At 34.2% G+C, this 19629-nt stretch overlaps 3 protein-coding genes and 2 long non-coding RNA genes across 9 annotated transcripts in view; 3 read left to right on the top strand and 2 right to left on the bottom strand.

Annotated features, from left to right (window-relative positions):
• Positions 1-290, bottom strand: part of LOC126369484 (uncharacterized) — a 156668-nt gene extending 156378 nt beyond the window's left edge. For all 3 annotated transcript variants that reach the window (XM_050013910.1, XM_050013912.1, XM_050013911.1), the window contains exon 1: positions 57-290. The gene's annotated coding sequence lies outside the window, so the exon portion shown is untranslated. The remainder of the gene's footprint in view (positions 1-56) is intronic.
• Positions 291-2885: 2595 nt separating this feature from the next.
• On the bottom strand, positions 2886-7856 carry LOC126369540 (ras-related protein Rab-27A). Of its 2 annotated transcripts, XR_007566728.1 has the most exons (7): positions 7534-7856; positions 7383-7450; positions 7085-7199; positions 6266-6462; positions 5867-6005; positions 3118-3160; positions 2886-3002 (listed from the first exon to the last, which is right to left on the bottom strand). XR_007566728.1 is itself a non-coding variant. In XM_050014026.1 (5 exons), the coding sequence occupies exons 1-5, from the start codon at positions 7675-7677 to the stop codon at positions 5900-5902; spliced, it is 630 nt and encodes a 209-aa protein (XP_049869983.1). In that variant the 5' UTR covers positions 7678-7856; the 3' UTR covers positions 5446-5899. The 2 variants fall into 2 exon arrangements, 1 of the variants encoding a protein (XP_049869983.1); XM_050014026.1 differs by lacking the exons at positions 2886-3002; positions 3118-3160 and having other exon boundaries at positions 5446-6005.
• LOC126369555 (migration and invasion enhancer 1) lies at positions 7521-19279 on the top strand. 2 transcript variants are annotated; one of them, XM_050014044.1, is made up of 3 exons: positions 7521-7662; positions 18721-18818; positions 19068-19279. In XM_050014044.1, the coding sequence occupies exons 1-3, from the start codon at positions 7658-7660 to the stop codon at positions 19229-19231; spliced, it is 267 nt and encodes an 88-aa protein (XP_049870001.1). In that variant the 5' UTR covers positions 7521-7657; the 3' UTR covers positions 19232-19279. The 2 variants fall into 2 exon arrangements, with proteins under 2 accessions (XP_049870001.1, XP_049870000.1); XM_050014043.1 differs by lacking the exon at positions 7521-7662 and adding an exon at positions 18402-18619.
• Positions 10944-12402, top strand: LOC126369563 (uncharacterized). The gene is made up of 3 exons (XR_007566736.1): positions 10944-11338; positions 11977-12016; positions 12183-12402. It is a non-coding gene; the product is annotated as an uncharacterized LOC126369563 (long non-coding RNA).
• Positions 13653-14961, top strand: LOC126369567 (uncharacterized). Its single transcript, XR_007566740.1, has 3 exons — positions 13653-13866; positions 14516-14555; positions 14717-14961. It is a non-coding gene; the product is annotated as an uncharacterized LOC126369567 (long non-coding RNA).
• Positions 19280-19629: the final 350 nt, after the last annotated feature.

Here is a 19629-nt window from a genome sequence, read left to right as displayed (position 1 = left end):
ATTCCAAATTCAAATTTTACTTAACTAATAGGTAGGTACACAAATTCGAAACTTACCTCGCTCACAATTCGCGTGGAATATTCGTATCGTATCGTATAACTCGGAATGTCCGTATTCACGTCAACACTGCACTTGCATTTGGGATAAGTAGCGTGTATTACACTGAAACACAAACGGGTTTACGAGTGCGGTATTTCAGTCCGTGTACTATAACAGTTTCAGTTCCATTCATGACCGGTGGTGGACTGGTAGACTGGTGAGCTCGCCGGCTCTGTTGTCTTTCAATACATAAACAAACTGAAGGACGCAGTGAAGCTAGCCGCGTGCTGTGGTGCTACTATCGGCACTCGCATCGATGTTTTATCGCTACTATGAACGCTACGAGAGTCGAGAAGCGGCGAATGACGGTAGGAACGAAATCTGTGAGTTTGTTGTAGCATGACAAATGACAATCTGTCATATAAGTAGGTTAAAGAAACTTCTTCGTTACAGACTAGAATAAGTACGTAGATACTTAAACGTAAGTATAAGACCTACGTAAGAATGTGTTAGGTATCTTACAGAACTTGGAGCTTGGAGCATCTTAAGATAAGATGCAAGTAAGTATTTCAAATACAAAGGTAAAACTGGTGACATAGATTTAAAAAGTTTCGTTAAATTTATTGCTCCTATTACCTACGTGAATAAATACTTGGATAATTCCGGTCCGTCGCATCTCGTTTTGCTCTAAATTCATATAAAATACCTAGGTAAGTATATGGGTAGGTATAACATCCTATATACATACATAAACTCACGCCTATTTCCCACCGGGGTAAGCAGAGACTATGGTGATCCATTTGCTTCGATCCTGACCTACTACTCTTGCTTTCTCTACATTCATCAATCGTTTCATACACGCACGCCGGTTTAGAGTAGATCGTACTGAATCTTTTCTAAGGACATCTCCAATTTGCTCAATGTATAACCTCCTAAGTCCCAGATTACCAGATATAGTTAAACAATTGTGTTTGGATTTTAAACTTTGCGCCTATGCTTATAAATTAAGCGTAAACCTACGTATCTACCTAGTACCTACCTAGTGCTACTGCTTACGCGAGTACGCAATAGTATTGAGCCATTACGTACTTATGAGTTGGTAAACTCACCAAAATGAGAAGGCGACCGATGATACCATACCAGATTAGCGCTAGTGTGACGTACTCGAAGCTTCCGCGTCTGCGCGATGGGGTCGCAAGCATCTCCAACTCCGGGCCAATTTGGACGCTGTGTCCTTGCAACAGAGTCCATGCAGTGCCATTGTCACCCTATTATCTCACCTACCCTGTTGCATTTCAAACCCAACTATCCTGAGATAAAGTCTATAATAAAAGAGTCGAATCGTGACTGCAAGAACAACACGTGTGATAAGGGGGCTAAATGATTGCAGTTTGGTGAACTCGCGCCGATGCGCCCCTCGCTAGTTTAGGGTTACCAACTAAATAAAACACATCTATATCTACCCATATAGCTTCAAATAATCCAATAAATCGACTGAGGATATTGGGTTTCAAACGTTATTTCTCGTTTTATACGTTTGATTTCGTGCGATTTTTATTGAATTTGTATAGGTAGTTTACAGGTATTCGATCTACAATCGTAAGTCTTGAACATAGTAGGTAGGTAGGTATGTCGCGGTATTAGGCATAATTGTTAGAGTGTAAACTTTAGCTAATATAGCTACTTTAATATGCCACGGTATTGATGAAGTTAATATAATCAGAGTCCACCTACTTACTAGATGACATAAGAAGAAATACCTACGACTTTCGATTCCGCTTAGGTACTTCTCATCTTAACTCTTTTAAATACGTATACACCCGATGGACTGAACATGAACATTTATTATTATCCTACCCACGTCATTTACGTAGGCACTACTCATAATATTCCTATAAGTTTTCTATAAAGGCGTCATTTAAGACAGTGAAATCTTTGTATTGTGCATAGGGGTGTGCTAATTCCGACATTATTGATGTGCGGTAGTAAATGTTGAGTTTGGCAGAAATGACTAGAGTAGAATGAATGCAGTGGAAATGAGAGCATGGAGTAGCATGAGTACGGTGACTTTGAAAGATAGAAAGATGTAGTGGCGAGACTGAGACAGGGATGATTTGGTGGTTCGGATGAATGAAAGTAGATTTACGAAACAGATTTGTGGTACGTAAGTAGTAGAGTCGGAAAAGGAAGGTGTACTTTTAGGCAAACATACAGATCACATTCTGGATGTTCAAAAAAAGGCCAGGTCAAGAGTAGGTACCTACCTACTCTCTACTGGCGAGCATGAAAGAAGAGTTTGACTAGAGTGAAAGAGAGATGTGGTGTGTCAGGATCGTGGCAAGTGGAATTCCGTGGTCTCTGCCTACCCCAACGGCGAATAGACGTGATCTTATATGTAAGTCATACTTTTTTATGAAATGCTTGCGTTTCACCCTCAGGTAAGATAGTATTTACCTGGTAATAAATGGATGTGGTGTATGACGCAACATGCAAAAATTGACATAAGTACATAGGTATGGTAGGTGTATATCTATGTATAGAGATGTAGATCGGAATTCCACGAGGATACTTTCATTTATTGGGAACGAACGTAGAGTTGGTACTACTATGCAAGGACGGAGTAAGTGCATTTGCTGCCAAAACCAAAGTCCATGTTCCGAAAGCTAATTACAATAAATATATAAATAACATAAGCTCAGTGCTATGTTCCCAATTGGGCAGATGTACATACATCGCATTCGCACCCGCGCTTCACCGAGCTTTCTGTGATGAGCTGTGTCACCGCAATAAATCGAAGAAACTAAACGGTAGAACTAAAAGTCGAAGACAACTTGCTGCCACTTTTCACCACTCCTACAATTACATCATCTTCCATCATGTGGGTTGTGTATTGCGGAAGCGCGAAAATTGTAGAGCTATAATTTCCATGTAAGGTTGTGCGGTCAACAACCGCTTCACCAACCCTAAAAAGAGGCGGATGAATGATGGGTGAAGTGTATGGGACAGCCCTGTACCAGCAGGACCAGCAGAAAACAAAATAAAGAGTTAAAAATAGGTCTTTCTTAGAAATATGCTTACCTGTACCGTCTGTTTTCTTTGTATGTTTCTTTCGTCTGTTCTACTGTGTACAAATAAAAAATAAAAAAAAAAACAAAATATTAAAACAAAACATATTATTATATTGATATATCGTGTAATTCGATATGAAATCACAGAAAACACCAAGTTATATAATTTTAGGTACAAATTGACGCAATAGATAAGTATATAAATGGCAGTTTGGTCAAGGGAAACCTAAGATATTATACTTATAGGTATATAATTAAGTAATACTTATTATTAAAACGTTGAATACGCTTTTATTATGTTGATTAAAACTAAGCAAATTGAACGATGTAGAAATTAGTCCAATTTTATTACCAGTATTTAATATTTTTATGTTTAAGTAATACAAGTTTTATATTATTCGGGCGGACACAATATTAATTTCATTTTAGTTTGGCAGTTCTAAAACTAGCTCCATCTCTTTTTGAATGTACATTAAAAGTGAAGGACGGCTAACTGACAACGTCGCCAAATGAGATACTTTTTACGAAACGTCAAAACAAACGTTTTCTTTGGAGTTTGTTTGGAAGTGTGACGTCATCAATAAATGCGGTCATATGTGGTACCTACTCATTGTTCCTAAGTTCATAAACATAATTATAAAGAAAATAAGTCGAAAAGTAAAATGAGATTGATTTTTGATCATCTTAGAGAGGCTTTGATCATTTCTAGTCTAGCATTTTATAATTTATCTTTAACCCAGTCAAATATACTCTATTTTAGAGCTGTCAAGCTAAAATTAATGAGGAACTTTTCAGGCTAATTTCCTCGTAAAAAATATAGGTGGCGCTGTAAAAAAATCCTTAATTTCGTGGATATTAGACATAATTATGCATCTTTTTTATCTTTGTTTATGGGTATAAATAATGACCATTTTTATTACACCCAGGCAAAGTGCCATTGACAATAATAATTGTGTTGTGTATTGACATTGTCCATTATTATTCTGATCTATAAATAAAGGGAAGCAATATAAGTAGCAACATAATTCTATATATAATCTAAACAATTATATTTATAAATATACAGGGTGTTAGTGACATCGTAACGAAAACTTTAAGGGATCATTCAGACCATGATTCCGAGTTGATATCAAGTGGAATTTTCCGTCGCAAAATTATGGAACTGAAAATAATTAATAAAAAATCATGAATTTTTCGACAGGAAATTCCATTTGATATCAACTCAGAATCATGGTCTGACCCATCCCTCTCAGTATTCGTTACGTTGTCACTAACACCCATACTGTATGGCTACCGTATGTACTTGTACGGGGTGTAAGTGACATCGTAACGAATACTGAGAGGGATAATTCAGCTCATTATTCCGAGTTAATACCTAGTGGAACTTTAAAATAATTTAAAAAAATCTAAAAAAATAATCATTAATTTTGCGACGAAAAATTCCACTTGATATTAACTCAGAATCATGGGCTGAATCATCCCCTTCAGTATTCGTTACGATGTCACTAACACCCTGTATATGCTTTTGCCATTACATTTTGAATAATTATGTTCCAGAGTAATAAGAAAATAGGTATTTATCAGGTTAATTAAATCTGTACAGCGCCATGTATATTATTTTTAGGGAACGTAGCCTGCAAAGTCCCCCCCCCCCTTTCCGCCACAACCCGTACCATTGTCTAGAAGTAACATAAGTACTACTGCACAATAATTATGACATGAGAGATTTCAAAATGCGTAGCCGTAGTAGATAATTATAATAAGTACTTAAATATTAGTATTCAAAATGTAGTAATATAATTAGTGCACACACGGTTCAAATCCTTAAAACATAGCCTAATTCCATAATACTGTGGGTATAAAAATCATCAACTTGTGCAAAGCAATTACAAACTTGTGCTTAAAATACAACAATTGAACACGAAACAGCAAACTCGATATAATAAAAAGTCTAAACACAGCTACTTCGATATCCTCGTATGACTAGAATCTTGTACCCTGTACCTCTTAAAAGGAACAACAAAATACTTTAATCTCAAGTTTTCACACTATCGCTGTCTAGCTCGCTTTGCAACCCTAAAAATAATTGTAATCCTTAGGAAAAATCGAATAAATAAATAATTTGCTCAGGCAACATTTTTTTCTTATTTAAATTCCAAAAATAAAATCAGTCTCTTACTTAGTTCGGATTCAAATTCCAAATTTTTAAATAATTATTTGATCTTAGATAATATTAAGTTTTATTATAAAAAAATCTCTGGCACAATTTTAACATACAATTTATGAAATATAATAATTTCATATAAGAATATAAAGGGAATGTATAAAATCACAGACAATACAGGTGCATTAGACCAAGCGAGCAAATGCTCATTTCATATGAAAGTACATTGACAGATTAGTATTAACAAAGATAAAGGCATTATTGGATTTGATAAGTACAAAATAGATATTTAGTCAGCCAAAAGATAGTCTATTGACTATAATATGTTCTAATAATACCTCGTCATAAGGAAGTACTTGATAAAAAACATTTACTTCACTCAAAATAATATTTTCCCACCTCTGAATATACATTATTATATTTATTAATTCAAAGTATTCAAACTAACCCTTTAGAATTTAGTACCTTGAAATTAGATTTTGAGTTTTTTTATCTTATGATACCTATATTCTTGGTTTTAACAAATAACTTTGAGTAATGGTTTTCCATCAAAGCACTACAAGTTTACCAAAAACGTAATTATAACTGAAATTACCAGAACTGCAGATATTTGTAGAACAAATTAATATTAACAGGAACACACATTTCTCTCTCTTTTAGCTTGTAATCTTTGCAGGGATTCACGGCGGCGCCCTGATGCGCACAGCATAGCATATTCCACTGAAGTCTCCATTCTGAAAAATTTTAAATAAAAAGAATAGTATGTTCATGACAATTACATATATTCTTAAAACACATGTATGTTTTGACCAGGAAACAAGAAACAATGAGGTAAAGAGATAGATCTATGCTCAGCAGTGGTATACAAATATTATTTTTCATGAATTGTCTAGTGGGAGCTTCCAAAGTTGTTTACAAGGAGTTAAAACTCTTACTTATCAATCAGAGGGCAATTTACTTATAAATAAAATAATATATTAAAACTAAAGTTTACCTGTACATAACCTTGTCAAGAAGGATCTCAATAGCACGGTCAATGTTTTGTCCGGTTTTAGCACTTGTTTCAAGGTATGACAAATTGTAATTCTTCGCAAACTCCCTGGCCCTGTTCTGGTTGACCAATCTCTTCTCTTGCAAGTCACACTTGTGACCACACAGCACTACATCTGGGTCGTCACTTATACTGTGAGTCTGAAACATTAAATGTTATTTTATAAGAAATAATAAAATTCACCTCCACCAACCTGCAGTGGAGCAGCTTGGTGAAGTATGGTCTTTATCCCTTCCATTTAACTGAGAGGAGGGCTGTGCCCAGCAGTGGGTTGTATATGTATAAGTTGTTTATGTTAAGAAATATGTAGGTATCAAACCTTGTGGATTCTCAGACACCGGAAACCAAAATGGACTAAAAAGTGACAGAGTACACCCCCCAATTAAATACCAAAAGGAAGAGTGGTAAACCTGTCACTATATGGTCATATGAACACAGCTGCCCCACTGTGGCAATCAACTACAAGAGATAGAATCAGGTGGAAAACGCTAGAGAAGGCAAATGCCAAATGTGTCTAAGGGACAAGCTATAAAGAGAACCACTGTTTAATAGTTTGAATGTTGTTTAATATGTGTAATCTCTTTTTAGTAAAGGCTTTAAAGTTGAAGGTACCATTCAAATGTCAACCATTTCTCTGTCCTGTGTGGAATATATTTATATTAAATGTTTTTATTAAGTATTGTTTTTTATATAAAAACATTGTAATAATATCAGTTGGCAGATTAAAAGAATAAAATAAGAAATAATGCAAAATATAAATACCTTTAACTGCTCTATCCAATTTCTGACTTCAAGAAATGATGCTTCATTAGTCAAGTCAAATAGAAGCAGGAAACCCATTGCATCTCTGTAAAATGCTGTTGTCAGACTTCTAAACCTGGAATTATTATATTTTTTTTTTTGTTATTTCTATACCGGGGCTAGACAGCTCAGTAATAACCCTGTACAATACATTAATGTATTATATTCTACATACAATTATAAGATTCAGGTCCGGATGTTTTTAAAGAAGGCAGAATTAATTAATAATTTGTACATTAATACTTCATTAATATCTTACCGCTCTTGACCTGCTGTATCCCACAGTTGCAAATGAATTCGGTGTTGTCTTCCATTTTGCTGGTATATCTGAAATTAATTTTATAGATATTAATTTTAAAAACTTCAACAAAAATTAAAGAAAGTGTACTTGGAAATAAACGAATACGCACCACAGTTTTTTCTCTGAAATCTATACCAACAGTCGATATAAATTGTGTATGAAATACTCCGTCAGTGTATTTGTAAAGGAAGCTGGTCTTTCCGACACCTGAATCTCCTACGCAAAGCAACTTTATGAGGTAATCGTAGGCCATGACTGATAAGAGAAGATATCTCTTATAAATACTATACGGCACATTAGAGGGACAACAACAGAGTACTAGACTATTTAAAGTTTAAAGAGCCATTAATATTGTCACAAAAATTGCGTATAAAACCATTTATTTGGATTTAAACACGCGATCGACGATCGATTTTAAATTCTACGATGTGTCAGTCAGACAGACATTTGTTTTTTTTTTTTACTTGGCCGGGTTCAAGGATTTTAGCGCGCAGAACAAACACAATGTTAGTTTTTTGATTTATTTATTTATTATGGACAACTGATTATTAGTTTTATCGAGATTTAATAATATGCAGTCCACCCACCATGACACACCGCTAAAACTGTTTTCTCCATACTCTCTACTCCATTCCTTCAGAGTGTTGAGGCCTTGAGGTGCTTCCGGAAGTGCACTGGGAGTTGACTGGGAGCAAAGACCGGGAGGCTCAATAAAAAAGGAAATGTCAAGGAAATCGACGTCGACCACGTCGACGCTTTGATTTGACTCGTTTAGGGCTTTTCGGCGGGAAACGGGAACGGGACAGTTGCTTTCTTCATTGAGTAATCTAAATAATTAATACGAAGTGGTGTTTTGTGGTTAATGATCGCATTAAGTTAGTCGGAAGACATTCGCGAGTGTTATTATATTGGAGTATTCAATAAACAAAGTGTATCTGCCTATTTTCGCTTCGTGCTGGGAAGCCGCTTCATAACTCAAAAGTTTATGCGGACTTTTGAGTTAATTCGTTTGGGGTTCGGAGTAGGAGTCTACTCCGAGGGTGGGGGCTTAGGTTTGATCATCATCACCTTTCATCATTTCATTAATCATCAAGAAAAAAAATACGTCAGACATGGCTGTATGGGCATAGTTCCCTTTGCCTTACCCTTCGGGGAAAACCAAAACAAAAAAAAAAATCATTGAATAATCTAAATAATTAATACGAAGTGGTGTTTTGTGGTTAATGATCGCATTAAGTTAGTCGGAAGACATTCGCGAGTGTTATTATATTGGAGTATTCAATAAACAAAGTGTATCTGCCTATTTTCGCTTCGTGCCGGGAAGCCGCTTCATAACTCAAAAGTTTATGCGGACTTTTGAGTTAATTCGTTTGGGGTTAGGAGTAGGAGTCTATTCCGAGGGTGGGGGCTTAGGTTTCATCATCATCACCTTTCATCATTTCATTAATCATCAAGAAAAAAAATACGTCAGACATGGCTGCATGGGCATAGTTCCCTTTGCCTTACCCTCCGGGGAAAACTAAAACAAAAAAAAATTGACTCGCGCGTTTAGTGAACTGAACTCTGAACTAAATGAGGGCTTTTCGGCGGGAAACGGGAACGGGACAGTTGCTTTCTTCATTGAGTAATCTAAATAATTAATACGAAGTGGTGTTTTGTGGTTAATGATCGCATTAAGTTAGTCGGAAGACATTCGCGAGTGTTATTATATTGGAGTATTCAATAAACAAAGTGTATCTGCCTATTTCATAGAGATAGGAAATTATAATGGAGGCGCCCTGTTCTACTCTCAGAACAATAACTAAAGCATAGAAGGAAGGCTAAAATAAGAATTCAGAAACTACACTTCTCATCAAAAAAATCGAAACACTTCCGTTTTCATTGTTTCTGTCCGAATTTAACACAAAAAAGAATTCATACGATGAAAAAAAATACATAAATGTATAGCTGGCAGTTTGGCCATTACAGTAATAAGCGAAAATTCTAAATTCAAAATTAGAATTTCATTTGTTTATCTTATAAACGAAATGAATCACTGGTTTGAGACAAATGTGTGTTTAGGGTTGGAGTACATTTAGCGTTTAAAAACTAAAAATTGGCGCCTATCCTTAAACTTTTTGTTTTTTATTTCAATACTGTGACTTTGGGACGTCTGAAAAAAGGTTTTTTTTCTAAAACGTATGGATACTTCGCCCACAGAAGCCGCCCAAGTTGTGGCATTGCTGGATTCTGGCCTTAGTCAGCGTGTTGTGGCTGCAAGACTGCATCTAAGCCTGTCATCTGTTCATAGAGTCTATAAACGTTATCGGGAGACTGGTTTGTTCACGCGCCGTTCAGGATCTGGCAGGAATCGGGTCACTTCTGAGCGAGATGATCGATTTATTGTAACAACTTCTTTAAGAAATCGACGCCTTAACGCTTTTCAACTGCAGCAGCGGCTTCGTGTTGTACGAAGGGTGGCTGTAAGTGACTCTACAATTAGAAGAAGGTTGAAGGATCGTGGACTGGTACCGCATAAGCCAGCAAATGGGCCGAAATTAACTGCAGACCATCGAAGAGCGCGCCTTAACTTTGCACGTGAGCACCTAAATTGGTCATACCTACAGTGGAGCAAAGTTCTCTTTTCTGATGAGTGTAAAATTATGCTGTATGGTAACGACGGAAGGAACAAGGTCTACAGAAGAGACGGAGAACGCTATGCACAATGCTGCATTGAAGAAAAGGTCAGCTATGGTGGCGGTTCTGTAGGTATGACCAATTTAGGTGCTCACGTGCAAAGTTAAGGCGCGCTCTTCGATGGTCTGCAGTTAATTTCGGCCCATTTGCTGGCTTATGCGGTAGCAGTCCACGATCCTTCAACCTTCTTCTAATTGTAGAGTCACTTACAGCCACCCTTCGTACAACACGAAGCCGCTGCTGCAGTTGAAAAGCGTTAAGGCGTCGATTTCTTAAAGAAGTTGTTACAATAAATCGATCATCTCGCTCAGAAGTGACCCGATTCCTGCCAGATCCTGAACTGCGCGTGAACAAACCAGTCTCCCGATAACGTTTATAGACTCTATGAACAGATGACAGGCTTAGATGCAGTCTTGCAGCCACAACACGCTGACTAAGGCCAGAATCCAGCAATGCCACAACTTGGGCGGCTTCTGTGGGCGAAGTATCCATACGTTTTAGAAAAAAAACCTTTTTTCAGACGTCCCAAAGTCACAGTATTGAAATAAAAAACAAAAAGTTTAAGGATAGGCGCCAATTTTTAGTTTTTAAACGCTAAATGTACTCCAACCCTAAACACACATTTATCTCAAACCAGTGATTCATTTCGTTTATAAGATAAACAAATGAAATTCTAATTTTGAATTTAGAATTTTCGCTTATTACTGTAATGGCCAAACTGCCAGCTATACATTTATGTATTTTTTTTCATCGTATGAATTCTTTTTTGTGTTAAATTCGGACAGAAACAATGAAAACGGAAGTGTTTCGATTTTTTTGATGAGAAGTGTATAAACCGGCTCTCTTCTAGCTTACGACACAAACTATGAGTGAGAAAAGGACAAATGATTCGCTCTTTGCTTCATTTTTTCCGAGGTTGTCACAACATGAAATGTCATTTGGACCTATTGGACTCATTTTAATTCGGCCAAATACATAGTAACATACATAAGAAGATTTTACTTATATTTACCGAACTATTTGACACGGTCGCGTGAACTTTGTTTACGAGTGTCTTGTGTTCAGATTGTTTTAAGTGATAATTTAACAATATTTTTCCAAATAAATGGAAAGAAACTTTTATTTATATCAAATAATTGAGTGTCTCGACTCTGTGACATTATGTCTTGTGTGGTATGGGGCTGCAGCTCACATTCAGGAAGAAAAGAAAATAGCCAACAACTTCTGTCGTTTCATCGGTAAGTTTTTTGTAATTTTCTAGTGAAATGTGAACTGCTGAACAATTTTAGGAAAGTAATATGTTTTGCTGAATAGATTTGTAGCATAAAATATTTGAGATATCCATTATATTATACGTTTCATCGATGAATACGGAATTGATTTGAGGTTATGTTGATTGTCCATAGTGATGTACTAAAATTATCGATACTTTTAATTTTTAGATTTCCTGTAGACGATAACAAAGAGAAAGAATGGATAATTCGCATTAATAGACGAAATTGGATTCCAAATAAGTACAGCCGTATTTGCTCGAAACATTTTACTGCGGATTCATTTATGTGTGTTCCTAATTCAAAGTGGAGGCGTCTTCGAGACGATGCTATTCCTACATTGAACATTATAGATCAGACAGATGAAATGGTGTTTAAATTTATATTTAAATTTTAGCCTAGCCTGCATCATCTCACTGCTGGCTAGATAGATAAGATATTTGTATCATGTTATCACAACACGTTTATATTATCTATCATTCAACTACATATTATTATGTACTTAATAAACTTAGTATATACTAAGTCTGTAGTTGTTTTATGTCTAAACAATTATGAGTTGTACACGTTTTATATAAGTAAATGATTATTATCTTTGATTTCAGATATTAAATCCAAAAGTGTCGACTGGATTTACATGAAAAGGTATATCAAATAATTTTCTTTTTATATTTTTAACATGATATACATATATAGAGTGTATAATTCAACCAGCTGCACAATGCACTTAAATCAGATATATTTTACTTTTATTTTTATAGATTATTTTGTACATACACTATTTTAACATTATTATTAAACTTTATTTCAGTCAGTTCAAGAAGACGAGATGAAAAATTTAAAAGAAAAGCTGAACAAGTCACGCCTCAAGATCAAACGACTTAATGAAAAAAAAAATCAATGTGACAGGGTGTCACAAAGACAGTTTCTAAACAAATTGACACTGTTTAGAAATTAATAAATTTGTATTTATTGTAAATATAATGTACATAATTAATAACGTGTAAAATAAATACTTGCTAATGAACAGATTTACGATCTAATTTATATTTCATTTTACCTCCTGTTCTTATTTACTCCTACTCCAACACTCCAGGTTGATACGAACTGCGCCCAATAAAGAATGTAATGAATGTTATAGATTTGTGTAAGCGACTTAGATAAATCTTGACTAAACCTTCCTTTACAAATACAAATATACTTTATTGCACACAACATACAATACTTACAAGTTTTACACGAAAGATACAGTACACCACCTACCTACCTTTTACTTTCCCTTTCTGTTCTCTTATGAATACTTGTATGCCGTATTTTTTTTAAGTATAATGCTATATCTAGTAGGTACGAGTATGGTAATCCTAGTATTGAAACAGCTTGTAGCCCTAGTAAAGACCGCCATTTTATGTTTACAGAGTGGCACGTTTTTTCTGTAGGTATTTCCAGTCCATACTCTTTTCTATGTCTATGGCGTGAGCCCATCGGGCCTCTTACCGTCTGTGCGGCTTAGACAGTGCACGGCGGATGACATCATAAATAAATTCGAATATTACAAAATACTTACCGATGAAACGATAACAGTTGGCTATTTTCTTTCCTTCCTGAATGTGAGCTGCAGCTCCAAACTAATATAAACCAGACAATATAATCCAAAAATGGTTAGATACTTACCTATCAGAGACAGAGTCTCCTTTCATCAAGAAGAAGATAATTGCATCCTACAAAAAGAAATCTTGTAAAAAAAAATTATCGACATTAATTGTAAGTAAATTTAATTTTATCGACATATTAGTAAAGTGAAACCCAACACTAGGCAATGAAAAACTTGTGACAACCTACGAAATTACGAAACAATTTTTGTATATGCGTCTTTGTCTAACATTACGCCGGTTCCGTAAGATAAAGTAGAGCAGAATTATAGAGTTCTGTTGCTATTTTAGCCTTCCTTCTATGCTTTAGTTATTGTTCTGAGCATTTGCCATATTTTTATCTTTTTCTTACATACTGCTTTCCGTTCCATATTGGTTCCATACTCAGAACAATAACTAAAGCATAGAAGGAAGGCTAAAATAAGAATTCAGAAACTATAAACCGGCTCTCTTCTAGCTTACGACACAAACTATGAGTGAGAAAAGGACAAATGATTCGCTCTTTGCTTCATTTTCTCCGAGGTTGTCACAACATGAAATGTCATTTGGACCTATTGGACTCATTTTAACTCGACCAAATACATAGTAACATAACATAAGAAGATTTTACTTTTATTTACCGAACTATTTGACACGGTCGCGTGAACTTTGTTTACGAGTGTCTTGTGTTCAGATTGTTTTAAGTGATAATTTAACAATATTTTTTCAAATAAATGGAAATAAACTTTTATTTATATCAAATAATTGAGTGTCTTGACTCTGTGACATTATGTCTTGTGTGGTATGGGGCTGCAGCTCACATTCAGGAAGAAAAGAAAATAGCCAACAACTTCTGTCGTTTCATCGGTAAGTTTTTTGTAATTTTCTAGTGAAATGTGAACTGCTGAACAATTTTAGGAAAGTAATATGTTTTGCTGAATAGATTTGTAGCATAAAATATTTGAGATATCCATTATATTATACGTTTTATCGATGAATACGGAATTGATTTGAGGTTATGTTGATTGTCCATAGTGATGTACTTATCTATCGTATATATTATCGATACTTTTAATTTTTAGATTTCCTGTAGACGATAACAAAGAGAAAGAATGGATAATTCGCATTAATAGACGAAATTGGATTCCAAATAAGTACAGCCGTATTTGCTCGAAACATTTTACTGCGGATTCATTTATGTGTGTTCCTAATTCAAAGTGGAGGCGTCTTCGAGACGATGCTATTCCTACATTGAACATTATAGATCAGACAGATGAAATGGTGTTTAAATTTATATTTAAATTTCAGCCTAGCCTGCATCATCTCACTGCTGGCTAGATAGATAAGATATTTGTATCATTTTATCACAACACGTTTATATTATCTATCATTCAACTACATATTATTATGTACTTAATAAACTTAGTATATACTAAGTCTGTAGTTGTTTTATGTCTAAACAATTATGAGTTGTACACGTTTTATATAAGTAAATGATTATTATCTTTGATTTCAGATATTAAATCCAAAAGTGTCGACTGGATTTACATGAAAAGGTATATCAAATAATTTTCTTTTTATATTTTTAACATGATATACATATATAGAGTGTATAATTCAGAATAGTATTAAATCAGATATATTTTACTTTTATTTTTATAGATTATTTTGTACATGCCATACACTATTTTAACATTATTATTAAACTTTATTTCAGTCAGTTCAAGAAGAAGAGATGAAAAATTTAAAAGAAAAGCTGAACAAGTCACGCCTCAAGATCAAACGACTTAATGAAAAAAAAAAAAACAATGTGACAGGGTGTCACAAAGACAGTTTCAAAACAAATTGACACTGTTTAGAAATTAAAAATTTGTATTTATTGTAAATATAATTTACATAATTAATAACGTGTGAAATAAATACTTGCTAATGAACAGATTTACGATCTAATTTATATTTCATTTTACCTCCTGTTCTTATTTACTCCTACTCCAACACTCCAGTTTGATACGAACTGCGCGCAATAAAGAATGTAATGAATGTTATAGATTTGTGTAAGCGACTTAATTAAGATTTATCTAAATAAATCTTGACTAAACCTTCCTTTACAAATACAAATATACTTTATTGCACACAACATACAATACTTACAAGTTTTACACGAAAGATACAGTACACCACCTACCTACCTTTTACTTTCCCTTTCTGTTCTCTTATGAATAGTTGTATGCCGTATTTTTTTAAGTATAATGCTATATCTAGTAGGTACGAGTATGGTAATCCTAGTATTGAAACAGCTTGTAGCCCTAGTAAAGACCGCCATTTTATGTTTACAGAGTGGCACGTTTTTTCTGTAGGTATTTCCAGTCCATACTCTTTTCTATGTCTATGGCGTGAGCCCATCGGGCCTCTTACCGTCTGTGCGGCTTAGACCCGGCGGTTCCAATTTGCACGGCACGTCGATCGACACCAGTGCACGGCGGATGACATCATAAATAAATTAGAATATTACAAAATACTTACCGATGAAACGATAACAGTTGGCTATTTTCTTTCCTTCCTGAATGTGAGCTGCAGCTCCAAACTAATATAAACCAGACAATATAATCCAAAAATGGTTAGATACTTACCTATCAGAGACAGAGTCTCCTTTCATCAAGAAGAAGATAATTGCATCCTACAAAAAGAAATCTTGTAAAAAAAAAATATCGACATTAATTGTAAGTAAATTTAATTTTATCGACATATTAGCAAAGTGAAACCCAACACTAGGCAATGATAAACTTGTGACAACCTACGAAATTACGAAACAATTTTTGTATATGCGTCTTTGTCTAACATTACGCCGGTTCCGTAAGATAAAGTAGAGCAGAATTATAGAGTTCTGTTGCTATTTTAGCCTTCCTTCTATGCTTTAGTTATTGTTCTGAGGTTCTACTATATAAACATCATCTTATACAAATATGAGTAGTTTATGAAACAGGTCGTCAATAATCGTTTTGTCTCTTTTTTACTAGTACAAAATTTCATTTGGTAAAAGAGATAAATATATATTTGTTATTTCTAGTTATGGCAACATTTTGTGATGACGTCACAACAGCTGTAGGTGCGTGCCATTTTTCGCCATTTTATGCGCTGTGTTTTGTGGTACTTCTGCTGTCAAGTAGCTGTTTATGAGATCGTATTTTGTGTTTTGCGGATAAATTACGAGGATTTGATTTTCTAAATCGAAGTTGAAGTTGAAAAAAGTGTTATTCAACATGTCCGTGTATTGTATTGTACAGTGTGGTGCCAGAAAGGACAGAAATCAACCGTATTTGTCACTTCATAGGTTAGTACCCCGTATTCATTGAATAATACAAACAATCCTATAGATTTTGATGTTACAACGCAACTGAGCCATGAATTTGTATTAAACCTTTATATATTTTGAGTAATTGTCATACTACAAACCGTATTTTTCTTTGTTTTCCAATATCTTTATTCGTCATAGTCAAATTAGTGTTGCGCCAATAATACTGGCTAAGAATACTAGTTATTATTTTTACGTTAACAGGTTTCCAAGAAATAAAAGCTTGAGAAGACGATGGTTAGAGAGAGGCTGTTGGTGTTTAAATTTATATTTAAATTTCAGCCTAGCTTGCATCATCTCACTACTGGCTAGATAGATAACATATTTGTATCATGTTATCACAACATGTTTATACTATCTATCATTCAACTACATATTATTATGTACTTAATATACTTAGTCTGTAACTATTATATGTCGAAACAATTATGAGTTGTACAAATTTTATATAAATAAATGAATGTTATCTTTCATTTCAGGCCATCTTTCAATCCAAAATTGTCGACTGGATTTACTGAAACAGGTGATATTGGAAAACTAATCCACAGCTGCAACGTCGTCTGTGCTGTCATTGCCCGTACGTCTGTCTCATAAGTCAGTACATGAAAAGGTATTTATCAAATAATTTTATATTTTTAACATGATATAGTATAATTCAACCAGGTACACAATGCACTTAAATCAGATATATTTTAGTACATACACTGTTTTAACATTATTATTAAACTTTATTTCAGTCTGTTCAAGAAGACGCGATGAAAAAATTAAAAGATAGCCAATTTGAAGAATATTATGGAAGATCTGCAGAATAAAAATCAAATAATAAAGGGCAAAGTGTATTGATGGAAGAATTGGCAGGACCGCAAGACTTTTTGAAAAGGCAGGTAAACAAATTTCAAGGTTTACCTTTGCCAAAGAAGTATTCTCAAGAAATAAGAAAGTTTGCTTTAACTTTACATTTTCTTTCTCCGAAAGCGTATAATAATTATATATGCAATGTGACAGGGTATCACAAAGACAATTTCTAAACAAATTGACACTGTTTAGATTTGTATTTATTGTAAATATAATGTAGTTACATAATAAATAATGTGTGAAATGAATACTTACTAATAAACAGATTTACGTTATAATTTATGTTTCATTATACACTCCAGGTGGATTCGAATTGTGCGCAATAAAGAATGTAATCAATGTTATAGAGTTGTTAAGGAAACTACTTAGATAAATCTTGACTAAACCCTTTACAAATACAAATATACTTTATTGCACACAACATACCAAAAAGAACAAGTTTTACACAAAACATACACGAAAAATTTGCGAAAAATACAGTACACCACCTAATTACCCTTTACCTTCCCTTTCTGTTCTCTTATGAATACTTATTATTATAATGCTATACCTATTATTGGTCAGCAAAAATTTAGTATCGATCGCCATCGACTCGCAAAGAAGAAGATGCTATACCTAGTAGGTATGAGTATGGTAATCCTAGTATTGAAACAGCTTGCAGCCCTAGTAAAGGCCGCCATTTTATGCGACGAAGTGGCACGTTTTTTTTGTAGGTATTTCCAGTCCATACTCTTATATGTCTATGGCCTATTTTCGCTTCGTGCCGGGAAGCCGCTTCATAACTCAAAAGTTTATGCGGACTTTTGAGTTAATTCGTTTGGGGTTAGGAGTAGGAGTCTATTCCGAGGGTGGGGGCTTAGGTTTCATCATCATCACCTTTCATCATTTCATTAATCATCAAGAAAAAAAATACGTCAGACATGGCTGTATGGGCACAGTTCCCTTTGCCTTACCCTTCGGGGAAAACCTCAGAACAATAACTAAAGCTATTGTTCTGAGGGGAAAACCAAAACAAAAAAAAAAAAAAATGAACTAAATGAATCCAAAATGAATCGCTTCTGATTTACTATATCTTTAGAGTATTTTTAGCTGGAATTATCCTTTATTTTTATAGAATAGTTTTCTGATGTTATTAATTCGTACTTGTAATTTACTTATACATAACTTTATTGTGTCAATGTTTTTGGCTTTATAAGGCGCTAAGGCTGAATCTCATAATTTTTCGCTTGTCAGCCGTACTAACTGACGTTATGTTGTAAACAAAAATCAGCTGAGTTCTTTCATCAAGATTTTATTAACCATAAAAATATTTTTATTATTTTTCTAAGAAATGGTCTCTTGATTTTTAATAATGTCGGAAAATAAACAAGCAACAGAAGAAACTATAAATCCTAAAGTACATGTTGAATACTGGTAAGAAATCGAATAATTATTATAATTACCTACGGAAGCATGTAATTATTTTTATTTACATGTTTCCTTACAAAGTAAGTATTTTTCATTTATGTTTCCAGCGGAGTCTGTGATTACGGAGGTCATTGCCTGGCGCTTGCGAGAACTATTCGAGAGAATACTCCTAATGCCGTGGTGCACTGCAAGAGGGGGCGGCAGGGTGAGATTTGTATTCTCATCAGATGATTGTAAATAGAATTCCTTTACTTACCCACTACATTTTAATTGCTTGTGTAGTTAATAGCATGTCAAGTGTGAAAAGAAAATTAAATACTTAATGTCTAAGCCACAATGTTTATTATTGTAGGAAACTGAACACATGATGTGCTGTAGTTATATAACTCTACATTCCACATTGTATACTTTATTATAGCATAAAAGTAAGATAAGGTTGATTTTTATATTGCAGGATCTTTTGAGGTTGCAGTGAATGATAAGTTAATCTATTCCAAACTACAAACTATGGCACTACCTGACTATGCCGAAGTGGCACAAGTTGTGAATGACGTATCACAGGGAAGCGAGCCAAAGGAAATCAAAGGACAACAACCAATCAATTGCGTAATATCTTAATATTTATTTACTTATAGTTATTAAAAATATTTATAACAATTGGTAATATCTATAATTTTTTTCTAACTATTCTATATTAAAACCATATTCTATAATTTGTTCACCAATGATATAAAAATAATAAGGATATAGAAATTGTAGAAAGCCTACAAGAGATTAAAATAAGTAGGTACTACCTATAAATTGGTGATTCTGTCAATTTATTTAAACTACAACTTTAATGTTCATGTACAGTCATGAGCAATATAATGTACCCACTTTAGGACTCTGGCGCACTAACATATTTGACACTTAGTGAGACTTGCAGTTCAATTTGTCAAAAACTTAATGTGACATGGTACCAAAGTGTATACATATTGATGCTCGTGACCGTAAGTAGGTATAAAGTCTCTTATTAT

This window comes from Pectinophora gossypiella, chromosome 9, assembly GCF_024362695.1.
Source record: "Pectinophora gossypiella chromosome 9, ilPecGoss1.1, whole genome shotgun sequence".
In the NCBI taxonomy this organism is placed as follows: Eukaryota; Metazoa; Arthropoda; class Insecta; order Lepidoptera; family Gelechiidae; genus Pectinophora; species Pectinophora gossypiella.
The sequence above is the reverse complement of the archived record's forward strand: the minus strand, read 5'-3'. Positions and strand labels throughout refer to the sequence as shown.

Coding starts and splice junctions, on each gene's coding strand:
- LOC126369540 (XM_050014026.1), bottom strand. CDS start 7,677: ATGGCCTACGATTACCTCATAAAGTTGCTTTGCGTAGGAGATTCAGGT. Junction 6,463..7,084: donor ATTGGATAGAGCAGTTAAAG/GTATTTATATTT, acceptor TTAATGTTTCAG/ACTCACAGTATAAGTGACGA. Junction 6,006..6,265: donor CTTGACAAGGTTATGTACAG/GTAAACTTTAGT, acceptor AAAATTTTTCAG/AATGGAGACTTCAGTGGAAT.
- LOC126369555 (XM_050014043.1), top strand. CDS start 18,558: ATGTCGGAAAATAAACAAGCAACAGAAGAAACTATAAATCCTAAAGTA. Junction 18,620..18,720: donor AAAGTACATGTTGAATACTG/GTAAGAAATCGA, acceptor TTATGTTTCCAG/CGGAGTCTGTGATTACGGAG. Junction 18,819..19,067: donor CTGCAAGAGGGGGCGGCAGG/GTGAGATTTGTA, acceptor TTTATATTGCAG/GATCTTTTGAGGTTGCAGTG.